The following is a 25,355-nucleotide window of genomic DNA, read 5'->3' on the forward strand; positions in this document are numbered from 1 at the left end:
AAGCGTCCGTTACAACCTCGTTGGTTGCTATGCTTAAGAAAAACTGGAGCGTCCTTTTTCTCGAGTCGTTTTGTATCCGGCGCCGTTTCGTTTCGACTCGCTCCAACACGTACACGAAGAATCAGTCGTTGGAGGAAACGTAGCGTTTTTGACCGTTCTTCGCGATCGATTGGACGCGTCCGCGTATCGCCGAGAAAAGACCAGCAGGCTAGCCGTCAAAAACGTTACCCAAACACAGTACGCTCTTTAAAGCCGGTTATCCCAGCGTTCAGCAGGGTCGAGCGCTCACTCACTCACTCACTCACTCACTCACGCTATCAGGCGCTGCACCGAGACTCGACCAAGCTCGACCGCGTACTTTCACCAAGGTACTGTCGAAACGTAGCGAGCTTGAGATTTCAACGTGACGGAAACACTTGACTTTGTATGCGTTTGCCAAAGTGTGCGTCCGTGTGCCTGCTGCGCGGAACCCACACGCTCAAGCTGATTCCCGAACTGCGGAAACGTGTTGAACGCAGTTCAAACCTTCCTTCGTTACCGTTTATACCTCAAGCTCGGTGACTTTCGTGCAAGTTAATTAGAGAACCCCACCAGAACCTCAGCTTGAAGTACTGAAAGATAACCAATCGAAAAACAACGCCGAAGACCCAGACGTCCTATAACAAGTAACCAACGAACCAACAGAATAGTAAGCTCGGTATTTTCGAGGATTCAGAGACCGCCAGTTCCATCGGCGAGCACAGCTTTGTGTCAAAGCTGCGTTCGGGCGGCGGTGCAAGAAGCTCGGGTCCCGAAGCACTTTGTCCGGCGTTTAGCTCCGACTCTGCGGATGCCGGTGGCGAAAAGGCGACGAGGCGGGAAAACTGCTGCAGTTGAGCCGGACACTCGCGACACACGCTCGGATGCAGTCGCAGACCGGAAACGCACTGCCGCTGAGGTACCTGCGTCGAAGCTTCCAGGAAAGATCACGGACTTTGGAAGCGTTCCTCTGTCGAGACCTCTCGCCCCACCACTGCTCTTCGAGCTAGCTGAAGAGCGTGCGGACGATCTTTGCCGACTTGTGCTGGTCTCCCACGAGGGACGCCCGGTGTCCAGCGTCGACGCCCTATCGGAGTCGGAGTGGCGGGGGTTTGCGACTCAGGCAGTGCTGGCTCGCGAAGCTTGCTTCGCTGCTATACAGGGCGTACACCAGGGTGAGGCTCGTTCAGAGGACACGATTAAAGGAAACCAACGCGCAGCAGCACGCGATGTCAGTGAAACTGCGAGCGACGCTGAGGCGGAACCATCTCCAGAAACTGCTATCCAGACGTCCGTATCTATTGCGGTGAGCGAAATGGATGAAATGATCACTCTATTAGATGCTGTAATTGGTGGGTTTCTGCAGACCTGCGCTGCAGAAAGGTCAGGCTCTACTCGAGTCGAAGGCGGGGCCTCTCCGGCAGCACCACCACCTATCCTGCGCCCGGTTCCTCGAGACCGCTTGACAAGCCTCAAAACGCCGGAGACATTGCATCTGCATTCCAAAGACATGGATACAGAACGAGATACAGCGATAGTAAGCGTACAACGAGGATCGAGCGATTCCATGGGCTGGGCTCCACTCTGGATGCGTCGTGTTCAAACACTACAGTCGATTGCGGCGTTTTTGCGCCATCAGCATGAGGTACTGGTTGGGCAAGGGACCAAGAATCGTCGCTTTCGTGAAGATCTTGCAATGCTCTGTTACGGAGACACGACAAGTTGCTCTGTGAATCGTTTGCGCCCGGTTCTGCTCGATACCCGTCTCTTGAGCGATACGAGAACAACAACAACAACAGCAGCAGCAGCAATGAGTCCGAAAGCTGGTACGCAGCGAATACGGATCGAAGCGCACCTCCATGATGACTGCTGGATACCGCTCTGGCCCTGCGAGCGACACGAGTCTGCACTCCATGGCCATATCTCCGTACACGCATCGGATATCGCTTCCCGTCTGGACTGCACCTGCCCGGTGCTGTTGCAGTGTTTCCGTGGACCAGAATCCTCGACCTGGTATCCAGATCAAGAGCCATTACTGCCCTTACAAAACCCAGATCCGATGTCGTTCCGTTCCGTGCCTTCTGCGATGAATGCAAACTCGGAATTCGTCGGTGTGGCTGCAGTTCGCCGTCTTCTGTTCAGGGTACGCTATCAGCAGACAATGCGACGACTGTATGAGCGACTCATCCACCAGGCGCATGACTGGCTTCGGATGTCCTTGCAGAGGCGATACCCTGGATCGCCGTTCGCCCGATACGATGGCGTCTGCGATCTTCGCGACGTTGACGAACGAGGCTTCACTTTCTACGATGCGCTCTCAGAGCAGGCGCTGCTGCGCGTTGCACTTGAACAGAAAACTCCTGGGGTGCTCAGAAGCGAAACGCATAGCGCTTCGGTGCCGCCGCTCCTGCAAGTTGTTGATGATATCGTCGGGCAACACGGTGCTGATTTTCCTGTGTTATGGCAACTCCTGGGCAATGCGTTGCGCATCTGTCATGGAACACTAGCTGTGTACACCGCAAGTCAGACATTGGGGCTGCTCGTTGCGAGCCGTCGCGACGGGTCACTGCATCCTCACGATGCAGCTGCTTCACGTGCCGACGTTGCGCACTTTACATTGGAGGTACGCTGGCCACAAACCGCTGGTGATGCAGCCAGTGTATGTCGGCTTCACTTCGGGAGCGATGCAGTTTCTGGGTGGGCATCAACGGATGCCGCCTCCCATCCAGAAAAGCTCTCGGATCCTTCCCAGTTCATTGCGTTCTTGATTCGCAGTGTAGAATCGACACTGCTACGTCGAGCGATCGATGCATGGCATCGCGCGCTGCGTACACAGGCCCTGGAGTACGAGGTAGCGCTCCTTGCGAGCGGCGTCGCTCGAGTGAAGGTATGGCCTTCGGGTGCTGCGGCCTCAAGCGATGTCGTGGAACCACAGCGGATCACGATGCATGTGGAGGCGCTGCAGAGCCCGTCAGCCTTGCCCAAATGGACGGGGCATGTTCAATTCAGACTTTGTTTGAACAGTGAGGAATGCTTTGTCGGCGATGCTGGTGCGCTCTGGACCTATTTGGACGAGTCGCTCAATATCCAGCGCCTGTTGCCGAACCTGTGAATGCTCGTGCGATCGTCTCCGCGGTGGTTCGGCAGATCGTGCAGGACACTTCGCCATTGGACACTGGGCGGAGAGCGTTTACGATCGGCAGCAGAGCTTCTTCGAAAAGCGCAAAGCAACTGAAGTTTTTTTTCATCGAGCACTGGACATGTCCAGGAGCTTGATTCGCAAACGCGGACCTTCTCGGGATGCAGTACCGACACACAGGGACTGCCACCAGTCCCGAGTACGAATTGCACAGGCGTCACAGGCTACAGCTTGTCGAGACGCGTCTGGCGGACGCATGTCTCATCTGTTGGTGCTTCATAGGCATCTTCCTAGGCAATGGTGCTGTTGTCTCGCAACATTGTTCGTCCCGAGCGAATGACGTGCTCGGTTTCCGCATGGATGCAGTGTCGCTTTTCTCAATTCGGAGTATCGGTATACAGCGTACAACGCATCTTTCGTGCAGTCAAGAGTGACTTGCGAATCTAGAGCGTCGCTTAAGCTAGAAAAACACCAACTGCCGATGCAATACGCTTTTCTATATGTATGCGACCTAGGTCTCATCGATGAATAGAATGAGTATGTCGATCATTTTCTCGATAGCGCACAGCACCAATTTTGGTATGAAACATTCAGACTGTCACGCACTTCCAAGTCATCAGGGGATATGTTCTACCCGCTTCCTCATACGCACACACACACACACATACGGCAGGTGCCGCACAGGTCTACACGCTCAAACCTGTGTGCTTCTGCCCTTCAAGCCAAAGCCTCAGAAAGCACCGCGGTCCCGGAAAAGCACCCCGGACGAAACGTTAGAGATAATAAAGTGAGGATAAAATTATAGAAAGCAATACAGCAAGGTTTCTTCCATAAGACAGGAATCGCTGCCCCAACCAAACGCTCCGCAACGCACCAACACGCCTCAGTATCAAGCCGATAACAGCAGTTCTCGCGTGAGCGCTTTTCCGTGCCGCTGGTACCGAGATAGCGTGCAGGCGCTGCGAGACGTATCCCCGACCACGCAGACGATTCCGGTATCTGGTGCCGTTGACCCCAAAACACCCCAAAGGACTGATTTCGACTTGATTGTTGCCACAGTTGAATCATTGAATACGTTTCATTTTGCAAGCGCTGTTTCCTAGACGCTTCGTTTGGCAAGTAACGTAGGCCTCGTTATGGCAATGGGTACCACGGCGTCGACTCCAGCAACACTGGAAACTGACAAGAAACAGCTCTTGGAAAGGTTTGCTGAAGAGGAAGCAGCTTTCTCTGAAATACGCTTAGCGCAGCAAACTCTTGAACGCTGTCAGCTTCTGCTAGAGCAAGCAAAAGCGTTCTACGAGCGGGCGCTCAAGAGTACACAGCGCGATGCCCAGTCGGACACCGCTTTGGCCTCGACGTTCGACTCGGGCACTGTGGAAGTGCAGCCGCACAGTTTGCTTATTCGGGCACGCTTGCAACTATACAGATCTCAATTTAACTACGGCTGGGCACTTGTACAACAGCCGCAACCGACTGGACGAGAGCTGGTGCGAGAAGGCATCCAACTGTTGCAGCGTCTCGCCAGTGAACTGGAGCGGGATGAGCACGCGAACGACGAGAATCTCGCCTCTGAATGCTATTACTTCGCTGCTTACGGCCTGTATCGCCTCGGTGAATGGTCCGAGGCTCGCAATATGCTGCGAATACTGGTGAGTCGGCGCGACGGCTCGAGTCAGCAGCGTCGTCAAGCGAGTGCTTTCCTGGCCATTGTCGATGATCGTATTCGGCGTGATGGATGGATTGGACTCGGCGTTGCCACAGCGCTATTCGGTGTCGCCGGTGCGGCTGTTGTCGGGGGCATCCTCGCAATGCAGAAATTAGGCAACCGAGACGCGTCTGCGACGGATGCTACAAAGGCGCGACGAGGCTCTGCGGTCGCGTCCCGTCGCGAAGCTTCGCAAGGTCCGTCGTGAAGCGGCTACGACGAAGCACAAGTTTTCTAGTTTTCGGAAGTAAGCACGTGGATATGGCGCTCCGAGTCTCTGGTGGTGATGTTCGTTTCAAACGAAAAATGCGGATGAAGATGGATGAAAAAGTGCATGCGCATGCACCGGTCTCTCGGTCGAGAGATCCGGCACCTGCCGCAGCTGCTCTGCCGGAGAAGCGCACGGCAGTGGTGGTGCTGGCGTCTCTGAAGCGAAACCAAATCAGCAGACGTGAACGGTATGTTGGGCATTGCGTGTCCTACCCAAAGCATGTGCAACACGTTGCTTGCAACGGAGACGCTACTGGGCCAGTTTTCTTACAGAAACGCTTCGCCGTCGAGCAATGGCCAGCGAATGTAACATTTTCCCTGAATCGTTGCGGTTCGTTGAAAATTGCTTGGAAAATCGGTGATGACGGCTGCGGTGCACACGGAACTCCACACAGAAGCACCTGTTCATGTCGTGCCCCTTGGGGGATATAGCGTGCTCTGGGTCGGCTGAAGACCGGATTTCTACGGCCTGGTTGCTTCTCATCGGGGCTTTCGTCGGCGCACAAGGAACACAGTGGACGAGACTTTTGGTACCAGCGTCGTTCACTTCGCTGAACCCTCGGGTCTCGATGCCCTCGCGCAGCGGCGGTACTGATTGACGACATCCATGAGACTGCAGCACGGACACGAGGGTGCAATGTATCTCATATGAATACTCATCGGAACCGGTCTTGCATACCAATCTGATACTCATTTCAGAGTAAAAAATGAAATGGACACACTCACATAAGTAGAGCGAACACGCTAAATTTTGGGCCTGTTACCACTTTCTGGAACACCAGTTTTGCGGGCTTTCTCTGTGACTGCTTCGTTTTTCGTCGCCCCAGTCTGAGGCGTTAAATATGCCAGTCTCTAGTGTTGCTCTAGCTTCGATACAAGCAGTCGAAAGATATTGATGACGGCATTCTAGTCCCGATTTGGCAGTTTCCGGCAGATGTCGAGGCATTTCATGCACAGGTGGAAATAGCGATCTACGCTCCGCTGGCTGTTGTCATCTCCCCAGCATGCAGCTTCAATGCGTCCTTGGAAGCGTCGACGCTAGGATGTGGTCAGGCATACCCACATGTCCATCGAACCTTCTCGTTTTCCGAGGTTCGGCCCTGTGGCTCGTGAAGGTCCATGTCATCGCTCGGCGCTTGCCCTTGGCGGGTACGCAGAGCTCCCCTCGATGCAGTGCTTTGTTTCCGCGTTCCATGCCGTTCCCTGCGACCGTGGACTTTTGGAAGATCCCCCTGGCGAGTGCTCTGTTCGGCACATGCGGAAGCGCACGCTGTTGCATTCTACAGCGTTTCTTTTTTAAAGCGATTTTGTCGAAGATGAATCTAGTAGCGGGAGGAAGATCCTGGCCGGATTCGCAGTCGAGAAATCTCGATCTACCTACGTACCTGTCGTGCGAAGCGGTGACACACGCTTCACTGGGAGCGATCGCCACGATAACTGAATTCCGAGGCCAACCTCCTTTTTCCATGCAAACAGAAGAGACGGGCGCCCCTTCGGACATATCTTGTGTGGACTACCATGTTACTACCGTCGAATACCATGTCGTCGATGGCGAAAAACAGAGAATGTTTTTCTGCTGAACGGGATCGATTTTCTGACGGTGCGAATTTCAATGTGCTTTGGATATGAGTTGGTCAACAGGTCCTCAATGGGCGAGGTCGAGCTCTGGACTTCGTCAATCCTGCAGTCCGAACGGATGTACCCAAGAAATCGGGTTGGAGCAACATGATCGAAGACTTGAAGAATACGTGATTCTAGCATGCTAGGCGCAGGACAGAAACAAGAGCGGAGGCCTGTACGTGTGCACTGGATATTGGTGTTGGTGAATTTACGAATCCTTCTTCGAGAGCGTCTAAAATCATCTTGATTCCCGACACAACACGAATTCCACCTGCGATACATCGAATGATCCGCTCTTGAAAAACGAGCTAGAATCCGAAACCTACACGTGAATCCGCACGCCGTTATTGCTGCACTTTTAATGTCGAGGCTGTACATCTAAAAGAATGTCCTGAAAGATCTCCAGGCGGGGACAGATCGCGTCGTTCAGACTTCGATTTGAATCTGACACGAGCGCACATTTGCTAGATATTGGTGTCAGAGATGGATCGTGGATATGTTTCAGGGCTCTGGGAGATTTTAACCCCAATGTACTCGATGAAAGGCTCTATTCTTTCTTTCAGGCCATGTACAGATGGTGTCTGGAATTCGGCATCGCAGCGATTCGAAGTTCCGGTTCACGATAGGGCACGCTCAACAACTAGCGTCCGACGTTGCTAAGGTGAAGACGCCAAAATTACCATGCAAACTTCATGTCGGTGATGCGCGGAATTCGGGAGCGTTCGCCACGTTGGTTTATTTTGAGCGCAAAACAAAACTTGTGGCAAACACTATACATCTGTGCGTTGAGCCTGTCGACGGCGCTCTGTTCCGGGAGTCGGGCGTAATGTCAGCACTGGGCTGCAGTGCATCCGGATCCCTTGGTGAACAAAAAGGCATTGTCGGCGAATAGAGGTGAGAGGTGAAAATTGGCTGGTTCATGTCTTGCGCTTTGAAAATCAGGGCCCGATTCAAGTTCTCTACCACACACGTTCGATGTACATGCTTGCATCCTGATCACAATCAAATGACCTCTTAATCTATATCCAGTGGAAATTCACGTCTGCATCACAGCGAAAACCCCCCGAGTTTCCGCAGCGTCGCCCCTGCATTCGCCAAATAATATTTTCAACGTCCAGTTCGCCAGGAGCGTTCCTCCTCTAACACGCGTGAGATACTTAAGCCCCAGGGATACCGCTTTCAAAGTCCGCTTCTCCAGGAGGTTTCCGGATTGCAGCGTGGGCTATCGCGATCGTTGCGACAACGAACAAGAGCGTACTGAACGTCGCACCCGCGCCTGTTAACCACAGAATAACCAAAGAGAAGACCAAAACAACGACACTTTTCCCGCGACTATCTAAAACCACGCGGTCGCCGAGTGCTGTGATCGGTTCGGGGTTCAGCGCAAACAGGTACGTGTAGAGAGCGAAAATGGCCAGCGCACCCAGAATGCTCAGCGGTGACACGAGCACCATAAGCACAACAAGCACAGCGAAGATCGTGGCATAGTTGTACGCGTAATATGCAAGGTTCTGCGACACTCGTTCACGAAGCTCACTCAGCTCGGGCTTATTCATAGCGGCTGTGTTAAAGAACTCATTCCAGGGTCGAGAACGCGTCCACAGGTCGCCGATGCGCGCTCGAAAGTCCTCGCCTGTCGGTAAGCGCCGCAGAAGACTCCCGAGGACGCCCGGCGCCTCCATAACTGCCGTCGAAGACACCGAACTTGCGGCACCTCCATTCGGACTCACTTGTATCGCCATGGAAAACGTAGCGAAAGGAGAACACAACTGAAGTCTGAATGGCAACGAAGTGGTAGACACGCAGGTGCCTCGCGTAACGAGTGCTGTCCAGGGGTTGCGTTGGCGCCGGTGTGCTCATGTCCATGAAGCGATTTGCTGGACGGTGTGCATGATTGTACTGTTATGTACTGTAATACAAAGTTTGTACGGAATGCCGGCTTTACGCGCACTGGGGCTGCCTCGCGTGCCCTGATCGTGGCCCTTGGCATGCAGAAACTGTACAGAAACGGATTTTGCTGCCCAGACATGTCGCGTGCCCTGATCGTGGCCCTTGGCATGCAGAAACTGTACAGAAATTCCTTTTCCTGCCCAGACATGTCGCGTGCCCTGATCGTGGCCCTTGGCATGCAGAAACTGTACAGAAACGGATTTTCCTGCTCAGACATGTCGCATGCCCTCATCGTGGCCCTTGGCATGCAGAAACTGTACAGAAATGCCTTTGCCTACCCTAGCAAGAAGGCGTGCTGCATGTGCTGCAGGCCGACCGTTTTGCGCAGCCGATCGCAGGCTGCCGGCAGCGAAGCGCCACGCACCAGTATACACGCTGTACCGGGATGCGTGCTTGTGTGCGCTGCCAGGCACCAGCTCACGTGCACGAGCAGCACAAGCACTACCGACCCCTTATGACGACAGAGTCTCCAGCGTCTGCTCCTGAAAATGAAGTGATCCAGGGCTCAAACGGTGTGCAGGATGATGCAGCAGCGGTTGAAGTGACTCGCCCTTCAATATACCCGCAGTCGCACCGTCCGCAACCGCGGGACGTGCCGCTGTCCTTCATCGACGAGCGCAACTTGTTGAGTGAGTTGAAAACATCACGTCTAGAGGGGTTTTATAACTTGAGTTTTCTCTTACTCGGTTTCGCGCTTTTCTACATGACAGTGCGCTCTATTGTCGAAAAGGGACTGCTCGTGGACTTTGGTGGCATCTTGTTTCGTTGCCCAGCGTTCTTGTCCGATGTCTGGTTCGTTCTTCGATTCTCCGCAGCACTTTGGGTGTATTCTCTGCTTTTCTTCCTCTTAGTTTGGCTGGCTATGGCCCAGAAGCAATACAGTCGCCGTCGCTGGTTACAGCGGCTGCGCATCGCGCTTGCAGTCTGCGGCTACATCGCAGTCCAGGCGGTGTTATACTGTGGAAGCACTTGGGTGCTCTGGCAACGACCAACGACACCAGCGCTCGGAGGATTCCTGACTCTTTGGGTTATTACGATATCGCTGAAAGGTCACAGTTATTTCATCACAAATTGGTACCTGGCCGAGGAAGCGGAACGAGCTTGGCGAGAACGGGCGCGTCGCAAAAAGGAGACACCCGTCGATGCGCATGAGGAGCCCCCGCACTCTGATGTAGCGCTTGGTGACGCTACATCTGGTACCACGAAGACCTCGCCAACGGAATCAGATCGTCAGTCGTCGTCTGACATGCCTGATTCAAGGGCGGGAACGCAGAGCCGGCCCCTGAAGCGGGACTCCTCGGTATCGAGCGATCTCTCCAGCACGATGAGTGTCGGGTTTTCGCGTGCAGTCCGCCAGAATCGATTGCGTGGCTTTCCGGCGAATGTGAATTTGGGAAACTTTGCATACTTCATGGTCGCGCCCACGCTGGTCTACGAGACGGAGTATCCTCGCACGGAGCGTGTCCGCTACCGCTACGTTGCAACGATGGTAGGCGTCATACTGCTCTGTATCGCGACTCAAGTAGCGATCATGCAGCAGTTTATGCTCCCAGTTTTACAGGGACAATCGGCTGGTTATTCTCTGGTTTATCATGCAGCAAAACTTGCGATTCCGTCCATTATTGTATGGCTGTTGGGTTTTCTGTGGTTCTTTCACTGCGCGCTCTCGGCATGGGCAGAGCTGCTTCGCTTCGCGGATCGTCAATTCTATCAGGATTGGTGGAACGCCACGACTCTAGAGTCATTCTGGAACAAATGGAATATGCTTGTGCATGAATGGGCTTTGCGTCATGTGTTCATTGAACTTCAGTACAGAAGCAAGCGAGTGAGCAAGGCAGCCGCCGGCTTTGCAACATTCCTCGTGAGCGCTGTGCTCCACGAATACCTGTTCGCTGTCGCGTTCAAGACGATCAGCGTTGGTATGTTTCTGGGAATGATGATTCAGGTTCCGGGCATCTGGCTTACGCGACACTCGTATTTCCAGGGACGGCGTCGCGGCAATCTGCTCATGTGGCTAATGCTCTTTCTGGGGCATCCGCTGGGCGAGTTGCTGTACTTTCGGGCGTATTTTCGGAACCATCATAACTTCTTCTGTCATGACTGAATCGCAGATGCTGAGACAATGGCCCGCCTCCGCTGCGGCACCCCGATTTCATCATGAGTTGGGCCAAGTTGCGCGCGATTCTCGCAAGCGTACACCGCATACAGCGCGTCTCTCATCGAGAGCATGCGCCCAGGTACCGTGCTGCACAGCGTCAACCGTCTCAAGCGACAAGCGCATGGCACCGAGGGCGCACGGCATCGTTATGCGTCGCAGTGTAGCGAGGCGCAGTTCGCTTGTTTCGCACTTGGATGCGTCGTGGTCACCAAGTGTGCGCAGTTATCAGATGGCTCCATGAGAAACCGCCGCGGCGCACCGCGGATGCATGAATGCAGCACATGTATCGATGCAAGGTGCTTTCACCAAGTTTCTATTATTCGTGACCGCATATCACCATGCTGGGATCATTGCGATCCTGGTCGCTGACTTGGATATGTCGCAGGCTTGCAGCGTGTGTAATTGTGCGTCTGCGGCCGCTCCGAATTCTCCCAGTGACCTCACAACAGACCCATATCGTATGATGTGCTGTAGTGCAGTATTGCGCTGTATCTTTACGGAGTAACGGACGTGTTGGACCGTGCTCTGTGAACGTGCGCGCTGCGTCCAGCGTAATCATGGCAATCACAAGGTTCTGTTTCAAGCATTTCAGGAGCGCGACCGCTGGTGTCGTGTTCGCGCTTAGCCCGGCGAGCGCTGCGATGCACCTGATGCGGTACCCGCTCGCTGCTGCTGCTGCTGCTGCTGCGCAGATGAGGCCCGGGCTGCAGCCTCAGGATCGGGCACAATCTGACCCTTGACGAGCCGGAAGAACTCCACCTCTGAGCCACCTGCGGCTGGAAAATGCTCCCAAGGAGTCTGAAAATCAAACGTTCGAAACTCTTGCGTGATCTCCAGCGGCTCGTATACGACGCGCTTCTCAACTTCATCATATCGAACTTCTTCGTACCCCGATAATGGAAAATCTTTGCGTAACGCATGGTAGCTTGTTCCGTAATCGCTAAGAATGCGACGCAAATCCGGGTGATTCATGAAAAACACGCCAAACATATCGTAGACTTCTCGTTCGAACCAGTCAGCGCCTTTGAAGACGGAGGTTGCAGACTCGAGCGGGGTCAATTCATTGACGTGCGTCTGCACGCGGATTCGGGTATTGTAAACGAGAGACTGTAAATTGTAGACAACACGAAAGCGATCGGGCCGATCTGGAAAGTCGACACCACAACAGTCGATAAAGTGGCGGAAGCGACAAGTCGCGTGATCGCGTAAGAAACGCAACACCGGCACAGTGGCCGTTGGCGGCACTTCGAGGACCAGCTCACCCCCCGAGTTCACGTCATGGCCGTGGTGAATGTATACAGCTGATATGAACTTGGGAAGCATCTCTACGATTGAGGCTGCAAAACGTTTCTGGGACTCCAACCGCAGAGGTTCGCTGTGTTCGGGACCTGCGCGGTATACCGGGTCAGCTGAGCGCTCCCTGTTCAACTCATCTGAAGTAGTGCTTCGTTGCCGAAAGCCCAGCGTGCCGTGGCGTACGGGCAGTACCGTACTCCTGGTTAGCGTATGCAACCAAAAGCGCCCAACCATTCCGCGGTGCGTTAAGAGCGCGCGCCACAGCTGTACCATTTTCGAAGCAAACGCCACACACCGTGCAGTCTTCTCTGTCCTGCTCACAAACAAGTTGGTTGGTCGAAACAAACCGCCAGTACGTTAAGTTTGGTATCGACGGTGGCGACCCAGAACAACGCACCTGCAGGAGAATTCGTGAAGCGTTGCGCGCTTGAACGCAATGTCGATTCGTGGTATGGGATCGTTGATACGAGGCAGGCGGTGAACAAATAGTTAGATAGATAATTAGTTAGTTAGAGCGTCATGAGTGCTTGTATCGCTGGATGGTACCACAGCCATGATCGAGCTGATGCTCGTGAAGCGATCTATGTTGCTTCTTCGGCAGAAGGTGTATATCGACGGGGGTTCTAAGTTGCACGCTGGACATCAGCGATCGGGGAAAAACGTCCATCGTTCCACCAACCTTGAAATTCCAATCATCATTACGCTCACCAGCGATAACGGTCATTTTGTACGTTCAGTCGTGCGTCGGGCCTAGTGTGAGCGACCGCAAATGGCCCCTCTAGCACCTGTGTGGAAGGAGCACGGAGATAGAATCCATATCCCAGGCAGGTAATGGTGTCGGCTCGAGGCCCGGTTCATCGGACGCGGGTTTGGGAGTGATCGTCGACGGGTGCTCCGGCAGTCTCCGGGAAGCGACTAGGTGCGTTTCAGCAGACCCCAGCGGTACATGCAACGCCGTCGCAAGCTTCTGCAGAAAGTCTGGCAGCTGAAGAATGCCGCGTTGATCAGGTCACGACGTTTTTCGTAGGATACTGGACGTGAACAAGCGGAACGTGGATTTGTCCGGTAAGGAGCAAAGGTCACTTCCCTGGCTACAAGCAGCATGCACGGATGGGTTAGCGTTCTCGTTCAATACATTGGTGCTACGCTTGCAAACGAAACGCTAGCATTTTCCGCTCCTCACATGCTGCATACATGGAGCACACGGCAAACGAGCACGAACGAAACGCCAGCATCACCATAGCACTCCGCTCGTGTGGCACTCTCTAGGATGCACATTGATCTCGCATCATAGCAAGGGTGCCGCTTGGGATCCCTGGTTCATCTCATCGATTGCTCACCATGAACGAAACATGGATCTCGGGGAGTCGGTCGTAGACAAGTATTCGCAATGCCGGGAGCCCGCCGGCCATGCAGATGCAGTACCCCGTACGTCTGGGATGATCACGAGATCCGTTTTCATGTGGGCGTCTGTCATGCTTCATTGCGGGTATCTCGTGCCTCTTTACCATGCGGCAGTGAGGCATCCGGTGTACTACCCGCTCATACCGGAGCGCGACCTATCGAAACGTACCGAGAACAAGAGCCAAGGTTACTGATAGCATGACGCAGCGCGTCACCATCTGTGTCAACGACGACAGGTGACCCCTGCTTCACACTCGTGCAGCTGTTGCCATCGATTTTGGTACCATACATTCGATGGGTACCGCGGTTGCTTGAACACATCGCGAAGGATACATGAAGCGTTGACACCATGCAGTCGGAACACTTCCTCGACACTGGCGGCGTGGTCGTTCTCCAAACCGGAATCGATCCACTTGGGATGATGGTGTCGGCGAGTCGCCGCTGCCGGAGGTGCTGCAGCAATTTTGGCGCTTCTGGTATCCCAAAAGCGACACGTCCTAGACGGCATTGTGTTGCTCTGGTGGAGGCACCGTCGTCAAAAAGCGCATCCTGCCTGGTTCCGTGCATTTCAGGTCGCTCGGCGTTGCAGTCGAGTCGAGAGAATGCCCAGAACTGTGGCGACTTTCCCATGTACCGGATGCGTATTCGTGTACACGACCATGAACCTGGTGCGACTGAAACACCACGCTCATTCCGTATGGACTATGAGACTCAAGACAGACCCGAATGATACACATGGCACTGAGGTCTACGATTTCATCCGCATGGACATGTGAAGCATGTGCGAGATCAAGCAATCGTTTTTTTCCAGGGACGCTGTAGCACCGCTGGATCAAGGTCGATCCCCAACTAGGCGTGCGAACGCTATCGAGCATGCTCCACAAGGTTCATCGAAAACAACCTCTGCACCATGAATACAAGTAGAACATGCAGATCCTACACTTGCGGCTGAACGGAAACGCTGAACGCCCATGGACGATGCACCAAAATACTCGTCAACGATTGGTTGCTTGTTGTTGTTGTTCCTGCTGCTGCTTCTGCTCCTTTATTCACGTGGACGTTGCGAGACCGGCGTTTGGAAGACGCGTCCTCTCCGAGCGATGGAAACCTATGGTGCTTGCGTCGTCGGCCTTGCACCAGAATGTTTGCAGCCGCTGCCCAACATGAGTGGCAAGTTTATGGGGGCACTCTCGGTACCGACGCTCGGGACTGAAAACTCCAACGCGACGCCATGTGCGAAACCCGTTGTGCTCGCAGTGTGGAGGGCGGCTCCGCAGCCGCTCGTGCACGTACCAAACTGTTGCAGAGCTGACGTGTTTCTCTCGTTTGACCAGGGCGCTTCCTGGGTTGCAGCCGCAAGCCTGGACCCCGGGCAGAACTCTTGTCTGGTGGTGATTCCGGCAGCGTTTCTGGAACAGACTTGGCGTAGCTCTAAAGTTCCAGGCCACGCTATTCTTCAAGTTGGTATTAGTGTAGAAGATGCCAGTGTTGTTCCACGACCTGCTCAGGCCACCGGACTCACCCAGGTGGGTTTCGGGGAACATCCGCTTGCCGCCACCGCAGCCGGTACCGGTGTCGTGCCGCCGGGTTTACCGCAGGCGCTGGCGCGCGACCTCTACCAGTTTCTGCATAGCTTTGATACGACGTTACCAGAGCGTTGTTCTCCTCTGCTTGATCGATGGCTGAAGCGTGTCGAGCGTCGCTTCGAAGCCGATCCCTGCTGGTGGCGACGCGTGGGGCAAAACACCTGAGTCGGCATGGTGTTCACGTGGATACGCAGATGCTAGAGCATGGTGTGCACTGCGGGAACAGGTCATACTTGGAGGTGTCGACGCTTGCAATGCTAGGATCGTTGGTCGTCGCTGTCAATGAGCGATATCCGCGGGACTGCTTGGCTGGGCGATGTCACCAAGCTTTGATGAAAGTTTTTCCTCGAAGCGAAAATTTTTTATATAAATACACCGGATAAAACCCAAGTGGATCGTGTCTACAACGCTGCTGCTGGCGCAGACGAGGCAATGCTCTGGCATCAGAGGCCTTAGTATATGACAAGCAGCGGGAAGTAGCGCGGGTTTTCATGGGTACGCTTCACGCCGGTGGTATCACGAACGATCATCCCCGGCGTCTGTGGGAAGAGATGGATATGGCTGGGCGGCAGAGATGAGCTGCGCGTATCATGATACCCATGGCAGCGTAAAATGGAATGCCTCACGAGACCAAGTAGACCGTTCAGGTTCAAGTTTGGCGCTCGATCCGATTTCTTCTACAGAACCGTATCTGCCGGCTTTTTGAGTAACTGCTTGTTTTTTCTCGTTAAATGCCGACTGCACCCACACACACACCGGGCTCTTCTTTCGCTCCAGTTTCGGGGCGAAAAGTCGAAGGATGTGGATCGGAGCGTTCAAGTCCCGATTTAGCTACTTTTGGCCGTTGTTTACGCAAATCACACGCAGGTAGAAGCAGCTATCTCCGCTTCGCTTATCATTTCCATCTCGTTTGTCGACAGTCTCGACGCACTCCGCGCAGCGGTGACATGTAGCTGTTGGCATTGGGTCCTATACGTCTACGAGACCTGCTGCTACGTGCACTGCGCCGTCGCACCTGAACGTTTACTTGATCGAACGGTACATTCTCGTGATGAGTACAGAAGGTTAACCTCTGTGCCTTGCTCCGTTTTCGCGACAGGTGTCGTCAACGACGACCACGGGCATCCAGCGGGCTATCCGTTCGGCGCGTACGCTGTCCGCAGCAGGTGCAAGCGCTCACCGTTCCATTCCATAGAGGACTTGAGGAGCGCGATGCTTTCCAGGATAAAGCAAGTACCTGAAGCAGAATCCAGGCTGAGGAACAAGTCGAGCATTTCGATTTGTCTACGCTCTCTTCCTGCAAAGCAGTGATACGTTCGCCGCAAAAAGCGATCGCTGCGCTGACTCAACCCCGAGTTTAAGGTCCATTTCTATGCCAGTAGTAGAGACGACAGCCTCTAGGCGCATATACAATGCGAGGTATCATGCTGCTGATGCATTGCATTTCTCTGATGCCTCTCAAGTGAGGGGGATGTTCGTTTCGAACGGAATCGATTGGTTGAAGTAAGACGTTTGGTGAATGTTCCGGATGGTCTGGTGGATCATTCGTCAAGGAACGAAACGTCCGGTACGTTTCTTCGTCCGTGGAGCCGTGCGAAGGGCTTCGCCAACGATTTCGCTTGAAACACGAAGATCGGGAGCTTGGAAGCCGCGTGCTTTCCGCATACTGTACATAAGGAAAGGAGAAGAGAGCAGGCCTTTGCGTTGGAATTCGGTGGTGGTACCACTTATCTTACGTACCGTATTACGAGAGCCCCGCGAATAACGTTGAAGACGGTTGGATAACGAATCCAGTGGCAAAGCGTCGACGCAGCTACTTCGAAACCTGATTAAGAAACCTACACTACGATTGCATTCCAAAGCACTTATAGTCTCTCATCTCAAATTCGTTTTACCCCCCAGGTGCATGTCATCAAATTCATTTTCGTGGTTTATAGCAAATATGTTCGAAGTGCTCTCATTTGGAAGAAATAGAAAATCCATGGAAAGGGGCGGACCTGGAAGTCAAGGATCCTGCAGGCTCGATGTCGCCGGGTTCAACAGCTTTTGGAAAAAAATCCTCTTCTTGGCAACCATAGAGCGAAGAAGAACAAGTGACGGAGAAGAACAAGAAGGGAGATAGGTGAGAAAATGTATTCGTCCGAAGTGACGATGACGAGACTTTAGTGTCACAGAAGACGCGAGTTCTAGGAATCCTCCTATCGCTGAGTTCAACCAACGGCAGGAAACGCATTGAGTTCGTGAACCGAGACTTTAATACCGCCATCAATATCAGACGATGTGTGGCGTTGGAGACGAGTCCCGAAGAACCAAGGCAATGCAACTTCATGATGCAGCCTCTGACGCTCGTCGTACGACTGGATACACCGAGGCCGATAGCAGGCGGCCGGGGGAAAAAGACTGCGAAGCGTTTGCGGAACAGTATGTATACACTTACCGTTCAGGATCTTAGGGCGTTGTCCGTTTTCACTCATCACATATTGCAGAGCGTGGTATTTCAAGCCTGCACAGCGATCAACATTTCGGCTAAAAATCGAAAGGCAAACATCGCGCGAGCTCCATGGTCCCCCAGTTTCGTCTCGTACGAGTGTAGACACGTCCTCTGGACTTGATGCAGAAGCAGCCGATATCGATAAGCGACACCTGTACAGCACTTGGAGCCTCACGTGTTCTGGTTGAAGCTGATCGTGCACATGTCCACGCATCTTGCTAGAGAAGGCATCATCGAATAGATTTTCACCGCATCCATACACCTGCTCAGATGATGCAGGTTCTCCATGAGCGTGCATCTGTGCTGCGCAGACACATCGCGTCTCGAAAAGAAACACAGGCGCTGCAATCAAGTGCGGATCTGAGGATTGCTGGACAACACGAATCGATGCAGGACCTCGGAGCCATTAGCTCGCAGTTCAGATTCGGGACCCAGCGACGGCTTGTACCGACATCGATTACCGAAAGATATGTGCATGGCGATAGCTAGACTCGGAAATGCAGGAGGAATCGGTATGTGACGTTCTGGAGAACGACCTGAAGCGGAATCGAATCATACCAATGTCTGAAGAGACTCTTGTCGAACGGCGGTCCAGTATGACGTGTCACGGGTATGCAAGATCATCACGTGATTGGTTTCTTGTGCAGATCCATTGAAAATATCGCATGGAGATGAAGAGCGAGCGTAAAGAGGCAGCCATGCATCAGTCGAGCGCAGGCCACGAGCGCTACCCTGGAAGGCCGGGTCGCCGACGCAGCACCACAAGCTGCACTCCACGCCTGGCAGCCATTCTATGCCAGTTGGTGCAACATCGCCAGCATCCTGGCTCATGGGCAAAGTCTCGGTTGCATAGTGATGTCCAGGCGAGCCGGATTCGCTGATCGCCTCCAGCTGGCAGTACCAGACGCCGATGCGACGTGTAGCGCCCTGCATGGAAATGCCCAATCCATAGACATTTTGCGAGTCTCCAAATCGCACCGGGAAACATGTCCGCCGTTTAGGGTTCTGTATTTTTCATGGGGCGTGCCCAGTGTGTCGAACCTGAGCCCCCTGGACGTGTGATTCCTAACTGCGACCAGTAACGCATTCGCGGTTCGAATAGAGAGCTTTTGGGTTTTCACAGAGCCCGGGCATGTGTCACACAGCCGGAAATGTGGTATGCATCCACTTTGCGACGTTCCAGGATCCAGAACATGCCATTGGCGCTTGCTGCGATGCATTGCTCTGTAGCGCCACCGCGATCACTGTCCAGGGACAGCGCCGCTTTTCGGTGCTCCAATGGAGGCGTCGGCTCGAGGTAAATTCCTCTGTATTGGAAGCAAGCAGCGTAGATTCTGTGAAATGCCTCCATCGTGACGCTACGGCCGTTCAAGTGCGCTCCGCTCCTGACGCGAATCCCTATTCGGTATGCATCCGTGGATTCCCAGTTGCGAATCGCGTCAGCTGCGGTTCCACTGCATCACACCTCTCAAAAAGTGATCGGGGTTTACGAATGGGCGTTTTTGGCCAGCGATAACAAGCTGTTGAGATTCATACGAATGCATCCCGTTCTTCAGTCCTGGGGCTCATAGTGAACATTCAGCGAGTGCCCGGTGCCAGGTACGGAAGCCAAGGACGGTCGAGTCGGCAACCAAACGCGCTGCTTTGAAGGATCCACTCGCCGAATGAATCGTCATCAAATCGCATTCCAGTTTTGATGTCGTTGCCGTCTGAGTCGACGCTTTACGACCGATCAAGCGAAGGCATATGCCTGGAAACGAAGTTTCTCAGCGAGGTACCGATTCGCCGCAAGAATACCTCTACCGTCGAGAATGAACTGCGCTCCGTTTGGCAAGAGACAAACACCACCAGCTTCCTCGACAAGCACTTGACCAGCGGCGAGATCCCAGGTATACGGACCCCATTCCGTGACCACATCGAAACGTCCACAAGCGACGAAGGCCATATTCAGGGCGGCACTGCCGGTGCTTCGAACCGCTTGGGTGCCGTTCTCGAGGATAGATCGCACCATTTCCAGCATCATGGCGACTTTGGAGGCGGAGCGATCACTACCGTATTCGGTAGCAATACATGCATCGGGGAGTTCGCTCACACCGCTACAGAAGATCGGCTTGCCGTTCAGAAACGCCCCTCGACTGCGGCGGGCAACGAACATCTCCTCCATGATGGGGTTGTACACAACGCCCAGTCGAGCTTGACCTTCGGTGATCAACGCAATAGAGACAGCACATAGCGGAATATGGTGTACGAAGTTGGCCGTGCCGTCGATCGGGTCGATTGCCCAGGTCGGCGGGTCCAAGTCTTTGACCTGGAGGCTTTCAGGGCGCCCGTCGAAACCCTCTTCCCCGAGCACTCTGTGGCCCGTACCGTACCGCTCCAGGATGCGCCTTCGGCAGAGCTCCTCGACAGCTCGGTCAGTTTCTGTTACCGGATCCGTACGTTTCTTAACGTCGTATGCCGTGTGGTACCCGCCCACTGGAGCAGTTCGGAACGGCCAGTCTTTGAAGAAAGCCTGGCGAATGAGCTCGCCGCACTCACGAGCCAGTGCTTCTGCGAAAACAAGTGCCTGATCCAGCTCCGACTCGAGCATACCTCGAGCCTTCAATCCTATGCAGGTATACGCTGCGTTGCCTGCGTAATGTCGTAGTAACCGTGAAGCTTGTCGTGGAAAAGTGCAGCACCGACAGCGAACGCCTTTCAAAAGAAAAACGCTGCCGCCGGCAGCGTACAGCCGTGGCGAAAAACCCGCCCTCGACAAGACGTCTCCAGCTGACGTGCAGACGCCTCCCAGACTTTTTTGGACCGGCCACCTACTACTGGTTTCAACTTCTTCTCATATAATTCCACCTTGTGAAGTTCCCCATAAAATTCTCTCTCGTCAAGTACGCAAGTCTTCTTTCCATCACCGCCCTTCTCCTGATATTGATAGCGGCATTAAAGTCGCGATTCACAAACTCCATCCATTTCTTGTTGCAGCTGGTAGCACTTTCCATTGCAAGTAGTCCTCGAAATTTAACCCTCCTTTCCATTTGCTCATCTGTCAGCGCTCCGTACTTTTATATATCTTCAGGACTCCGCTGGCACTTTTCCATTTCGACCCTCTGAAGTGTACACCCCAGTTCATGGTGTGTATGGGACGTTCGAAACTCATCTACAGGTATTGTAACAAAACGCCTTGCGCACTCCTTGTATGTTCTTGCCGTTGGAGCTGGTGTAGTCCCTTTTTGGGTCTTCCAGCGCCCTGCTCCGTACGCTACTAGGAGCCTCTGACTTTCATCCTCCTTCAAGGCACTCAACTGATTGAAAAAATTCGCGAATGCACGCTGCTTCCCACAATACAAACTCATTCGCAAACGAGCCCACCGGGGCTTGCTGTACTCCTCCCACAGCGCATCCCAATGGGCGATGCGAACTTCCATGAATGTCCGAAAAGCGTTAAAGTCTGCTCGTCGGCTCGTCACCTCGCACAAAGATTCCAGGTGATCCTTCATTCCTGCATTCCATGTCTCGATTTTCTTCCTCGCATTCATTATACCAGATTCTCGATAGTATCTTGCTCTCGAGAACCTCAAAAGACGCTTGCCTTTCCGACGTAAGTGTCCGTCAGTACCATCTTCCGCGCGCTTGGGTACTGTGATGTTTATTATATTCGTGTTTGCGGGGTCCGCGCCACCGACAAAATCGTTGTTCTCATGCACTTCTTGCGTCGCAGGATCCGCCTCTTTGTTTTCTTCAAGCGCCGATAGTGTACGCATATGGATACGCCATTGGTTTCGATTATCCCAGTGAATACCTTTTGCTTGCTTACTTTGAGACGTTTGAAATCGAAGGTACTCTTCCAGTACGTCTCCCGATTTTCACCGATGAACTCTGTCTTCCTTACATTGAACTCCGGACAGATCTCCTTCATGATGCCGTAGAGGACTCTGGAGTCGATAGTCACAAAATTCGACTTGATGTGGCACAATGGAACTTCGTTGAAGTGCTTCTCCAGAACCGCAGCCTTCCGTTTCGCCCACTTTTCATTTTTTTCCACACTCAGTTTGATCTCCGCTTTGCGTTCGACTTCTCGGTTCAAAAACATGACATAGTGCAGGATGAGGCGATAGCGTCTTTCTTCATCTTTTTTCATATCTAGTACCTCTTCTGCTCGATTCGCCAGCCCCAGTGCCGCACGATGCTCATGCATAACCGCACGGATCACAGAAGCCTCATTCTTTCTCCTGCGCGATGTCTTCTTGTTTACAAATTCGGTCTCCTGTTCGTTTTTACTAACGTTCGTGACGCCATCGATGATGGTCCATATCCCTTTGCGAGACAGGTCCGGGCGGAGTGCGAACACGGCGCGTATCATGAAACGTTCGAGGTTCATCGTGAAATGATTCTTCATGTTCGTGAGGTACCTCATGGCCCCGTGGGTGTGCATATCCGCGTCACCCTTGTATCGAGTACCGTTGATGCTACAGAAGATATATTTTTCGTGGAGGGCGTGCACTAGCTCATTTTCACTCCGCATATCCCATGTGCCAAGCATCAGGTGACGAATAAAGGTCTTGTCAAAAAAACTCGTCCGGAACCTCGACTGTTTCTGTTCCCGTCACGTCACGATACATCCCCTTCACCAAATGCATTAGTCCCAAAGAAGCCTCACGAACACTCGTGGAGTACGAGTCGACACGATTTCTGATGGCCTCTCGGAAATCTTCCTTGTACGGATCCTTGATATGTTTAAGAAGACAGGCTTTCACCACTATCTCGTCGTTGTGTCGTCTTTTGTGCAGCTTCTGACGTCGGGTCTCCCCGTTTCGCTCCTACGTCTTCTCCTGTTCCCCTGAGCTCGGCTCTGATTTTCGTTTTTTCCCAGCAGCCGGCGGCACTGGGCCTCCAAGATCCTTTACTTACATCTCCAAAATTTTTTTGAAAGAGCACGCTCTTTGAACGATTCTGCGATAAAGCGCGAAAAAACACTTGAGTAAACTAAACTGAGGGTTCAAAAACGATTCAATTGAGAAACTATGCCACGACTTCAACACAAATACATCTTGTACGGTAGAGCAAGAAGACAATGAGTAGAATCGCGTTTCCCTTCAACGGCGAGAAACCAATACTGTCTCATGCCTGCCAGGATGGAGGTGCACGTATCGACCGCGCTATATAGAACAATGAAGAGAGACTAACCACTAACTGGCAACGATATGAGAAGTTCGTTCCCCCTCTATGATAAACGTTACAAGTGGAAGGCTTTCCATGTTGTCGAAGGTTTACGTTCTAGGTGGAAGGTCCCTCGAGCTGGACGAATCTGCCGAGCTTGCGCTCCGTGCGACTCTGAAATGGCGGCCACTGTAGTGAAATCTGTGCAACTCATCCGCAGCGCAGTTTACTCTAGGACTCGGAGCGAGTAGAATGCATCTGGGCGACGCCAATGTTGCAGTTCTCTCCTAGCGTGCCGCTTCGCGCTGCCGCAGGCAGTAGGTCTACCGGTCCAGTTTGCAAGCTCCCGGAATAATGATAAACCCTGACCCTGTGGCGGGTCGACGACGACTGGAGCGGACGCCGTCAGTGGTATGGCACAGCTCGTCTTTCTTCGTGTTGTAAAAGCACAAGTAGTATAGGCGGTCTTGCGGGTGGAGCTATGCAGGCACTCGGTGCACGATAGAACAAACGAAACGACCAGTTTCTCCCAGAGAACGTATACATCATGGATCCTAAAGGTAGCACATATCGTGAAGGAAGCTTCCCTGAATGCCAGTATCCATGGTCAACGTAAACATTCTTTCAATCCAACAGAAAAGTACATCGGGATACCTGTGTCCGCTGAGCGAGACGTCGTCCGCCCAGGGCGCTGCCCCCGCGGGAGATCCGTCGAGTGCACCAGATAGGCCGCTCTGGCGTGCGTTCGGTGACCTTAGCTTTTTAAGCGCAATATTCGTTGAAACTTATAATGTGGGCCAGCGTTCTTCGGTTCTTACCAAAGCATAAGGGAAACTTAGGTCGTTGTATGTCCGTGAGAGCCAGCGTCTTGCGTTCTGAGCATACGGCTCCGTTTTGGGAAGCACCATTGAGCAGGGCGTTGCCGCTGTACCAGGAGGGTTTCCTGCCCCGAACGGCTTCTGTGAGCCAAGCCGAGCCGACGCGCACCGAAACTGCACCCGTGCGCTTTCAGATGGCGCCAAGTGGAGCGGGGGACTCGTTGGTTTTTTTGCATGAAACATCGTCGGTACGTGGTGCTCTCGAAGAGATGGTGCACCGGAATACCGCCTTTGTTCTCGTTGTGGGCGACCCCTTTAACCGGTCATCGCCAAAGGCGGACGTTCCTGCGTCAACTTCGGATATTGTGCGCATCTCCAGCGAAGCTGAGGGTGATGATCAGCGCGTTGATACCGAGCATGCTGCCGTGATCGGGTTGTTCACAGAGCGCGACCTCTTGCGCTGCCTGGCGGACGCCGTCGCGGAGCAGCGCACCGGCGAAGCTGCAGCGCTCTCATTCCGTCTGCGGAAGGCGATGAGTCCGCTTTACGATCGGTTTGGGACGCTAAAAGTGTCATCAAATACCATATATGATGCTGTTATGGTCATGCGGGAACGGAACATTCAAACCATACCCATCATTCGCGAGGAGGAGCACGAAGAGGACTACATCTTGCCGGGGGGTCATCCAGCAGCGGGCGAGAGCGCTTCCAGCAGCTACACCCTGGCATTGCCACCTCGATCGTTTTGTGGCGTTCTGACAGCACGCGATGTGGCTCGCTTCTTCCTCGCCCAAGATGCTAGCGTCCAAGATGCAGTCTGTAGCCTGGAGACGTCGACTGACGCTGGCGTCAGAGCATCGCGATCGACACGTCCGATGCTTCTGCGTCATCTCTTGTCTTGGCGCCTGCGTCGACTCTTTGAAGGCGCTCGACCTTTAAGTGATACTTTCCTCGAAGAAGACATCGTCGTGTACGAATCCGAGCATTACAGGGTGGTTTCAGTCCCTCGCTCGGCATCAGTGCGGGACGCGATCGCGGTCATGGCACAGCACGATGTTCGTACGCTTCTGATTAGTGAGGACGCTAGTTCCGGCTTCGATGCAGCCGGACCCTATCCCAGTATTTACGGTGTCATTACGTTGCGAGATCTCATGAGGCAGGTCTTCTATCCACGAAGAAATCCGCTGGCGCTCAGCATGCAGACTCTCTTTCGTGAGCGCTGGACAGCGGCAGGGGTATCGAGGCCGCAACTCGCAGCCGAGGAGCGCAAGTACGGAATCTCACCTGATGATGAAGTGGCGCATGCGCTGCGCTTGGTCGGTGGTATGAACGAGCGGCACATCCCAGTGTACGTCTACAATGACGCTGATCAGACGAGCAACTGCGTCGCGATGGTGAGCGTCAAGGAGATGCTGTCGGGTGTCCATGCGGCAGAGCAGCGGCGGCGCGGGCAACGGTACTAATGCGGTGACTAGGCGCTGCTGGTTGCCTGGTAGGTAGGGTGCCAAGCAACGCTGTCCTGGGGATTGTAGGCGAAAAGATGATCATCGTGCTCGATTTGCGCACCAGGAGCAACTTGCGTTGACCGATGATACCTGTAGACTACTCCAGACGAATGCTCGCGAAAGCATATATGCATTGATCACGCGAGCTGTTTAGAGTATAAGCGCTGGTGAAAAGGCACGCGCATACGCTTAACATGAACCTGTTCTATAACAGGCAAAACTGATGCTATGTGCTCCACAT

General features: G+C 53.6%; 8 protein-coding genes across 8 annotated transcripts, besides 1 other annotated feature; 5 read left to right on the forward strand and 3 right to left on the reverse strand.

Moving 5' to 3' along the window:
• Positions 1–829: 829 nt before the first annotated feature.
• Positions 830–3,130, forward strand: CYME_CMQ196C (hypothetical protein; the record flags this gene model as incomplete). Its single annotated transcript, XM_005538072.1, has 1 exon — positions 830–3,130. One exon carries the CDS (start codon positions 830–832, stop codon positions 3,128–3,130), a length of 2,301 nt encoding a protein of 766 aa, XP_005538129.1.
• Positions 3,131–4,293: 1,163 nt separating this feature from the next.
• Positions 4,294–5,073, forward strand: CYME_CMQ197C (similar to mitochondrial division protein Fis1p; the record flags this gene model as incomplete). Its single annotated transcript, XM_005538073.1, has 1 exon — positions 4,294–5,073. The coding sequence occupies one exon, from the start codon at positions 4,294–4,296 to the stop codon at positions 5,071–5,073; it is 780 nt and encodes a 259-aa protein (XP_005538130.1).
• Positions 5,074–7,912: 2,839 nt separating this feature from the next.
• Positions 7,913–8,497, reverse strand: CYME_CMQ198C (similar to prenylated Rab receptor 2; the record flags this gene model as incomplete). The annotated part of the gene is made up of 1 exon (XM_005538074.1): positions 7,913–8,497. One exon carries the CDS (start codon positions 8,495–8,497, stop codon positions 7,913–7,915), a length of 585 nt encoding a protein of 194 aa, XP_005538131.1.
• Positions 8,498–9,090: 593 nt separating this feature from the next.
• On the forward strand, positions 9,091–10,809 carry CYME_CMQ199C (diacyl-glycerol acyltransferase; the record flags this gene model as incomplete). The annotated part of the gene is made up of 1 exon (XM_005538075.1): positions 9,091–10,809. The coding sequence occupies one exon, from the start codon at positions 9,091–9,093 to the stop codon at positions 10,807–10,809; it is 1,719 nt and encodes a 572-aa protein (XP_005538132.1).
• A 675-nt stretch (positions 10,810–11,484) lies between these two features.
• CYME_CMQ200C (NADH dehydrogenase I iron-sulfur protein 30kDa subunit) lies at positions 11,485–12,432 on the reverse strand (the record flags this gene model as incomplete). Its single annotated transcript, XM_005538076.1, has 1 exon — positions 11,485–12,432. The coding sequence occupies one exon, from the start codon at positions 12,430–12,432 to the stop codon at positions 11,485–11,487; it is 948 nt and encodes a 315-aa protein (XP_005538133.1).
• A 2,231-nt stretch (positions 12,433–14,663) lies between these two features.
• Positions 14,664–15,314, forward strand: CYME_CMQ478C (hypothetical protein; the record flags this gene model as incomplete). Its single annotated transcript, XM_005538077.1, has 1 exon — positions 14,664–15,314. The coding sequence occupies one exon, from the start codon at positions 14,664–14,666 to the stop codon at positions 15,312–15,314; it is 651 nt and encodes a 216-aa protein (XP_005538134.1).
• Positions 15,315–19,372: 4,058 nt separating this feature from the next.
• CYME_CMQ201C (similar to myo-inositol monophosphatase) lies at positions 19,373–20,230 on the reverse strand (the record flags this gene model as incomplete). Its single annotated transcript, XM_005538078.1, has 1 exon — positions 19,373–20,230. The coding sequence occupies one exon, from the start codon at positions 20,228–20,230 to the stop codon at positions 19,373–19,375; it is 858 nt and encodes a 285-aa protein (XP_005538135.1).
• A 268-nt stretch (positions 20,231–20,498) lies between these two features.
• Positions 20,499–23,437: a sequence feature (repetitive element).
• Positions 23,438–23,581: 144 nt separating this feature from the next.
• CYME_CMQ203C (hypothetical protein) lies at positions 23,582–25,072 on the forward strand (the record flags this gene model as incomplete). Its single annotated transcript, XM_005538079.1, has 1 exon — positions 23,582–25,072. One exon carries the CDS (start codon positions 23,582–23,584, stop codon positions 25,070–25,072), a length of 1,491 nt encoding a protein of 496 aa, XP_005538136.1.
• Between the last annotated feature and the right edge of the window lie 283 nt (positions 25,073–25,355).

This window comes from Cyanidioschyzon merolae, chromosome 17 (assembly GCF_000091205.1).
Source record: "Cyanidioschyzon merolae strain 10D DNA, chromosome 17, complete genome".
Lineage (NCBI taxonomy): Eukaryota > Rhodophyta > Bangiophyceae > Cyanidiales > Cyanidiaceae > Cyanidioschyzon > Cyanidioschyzon merolae.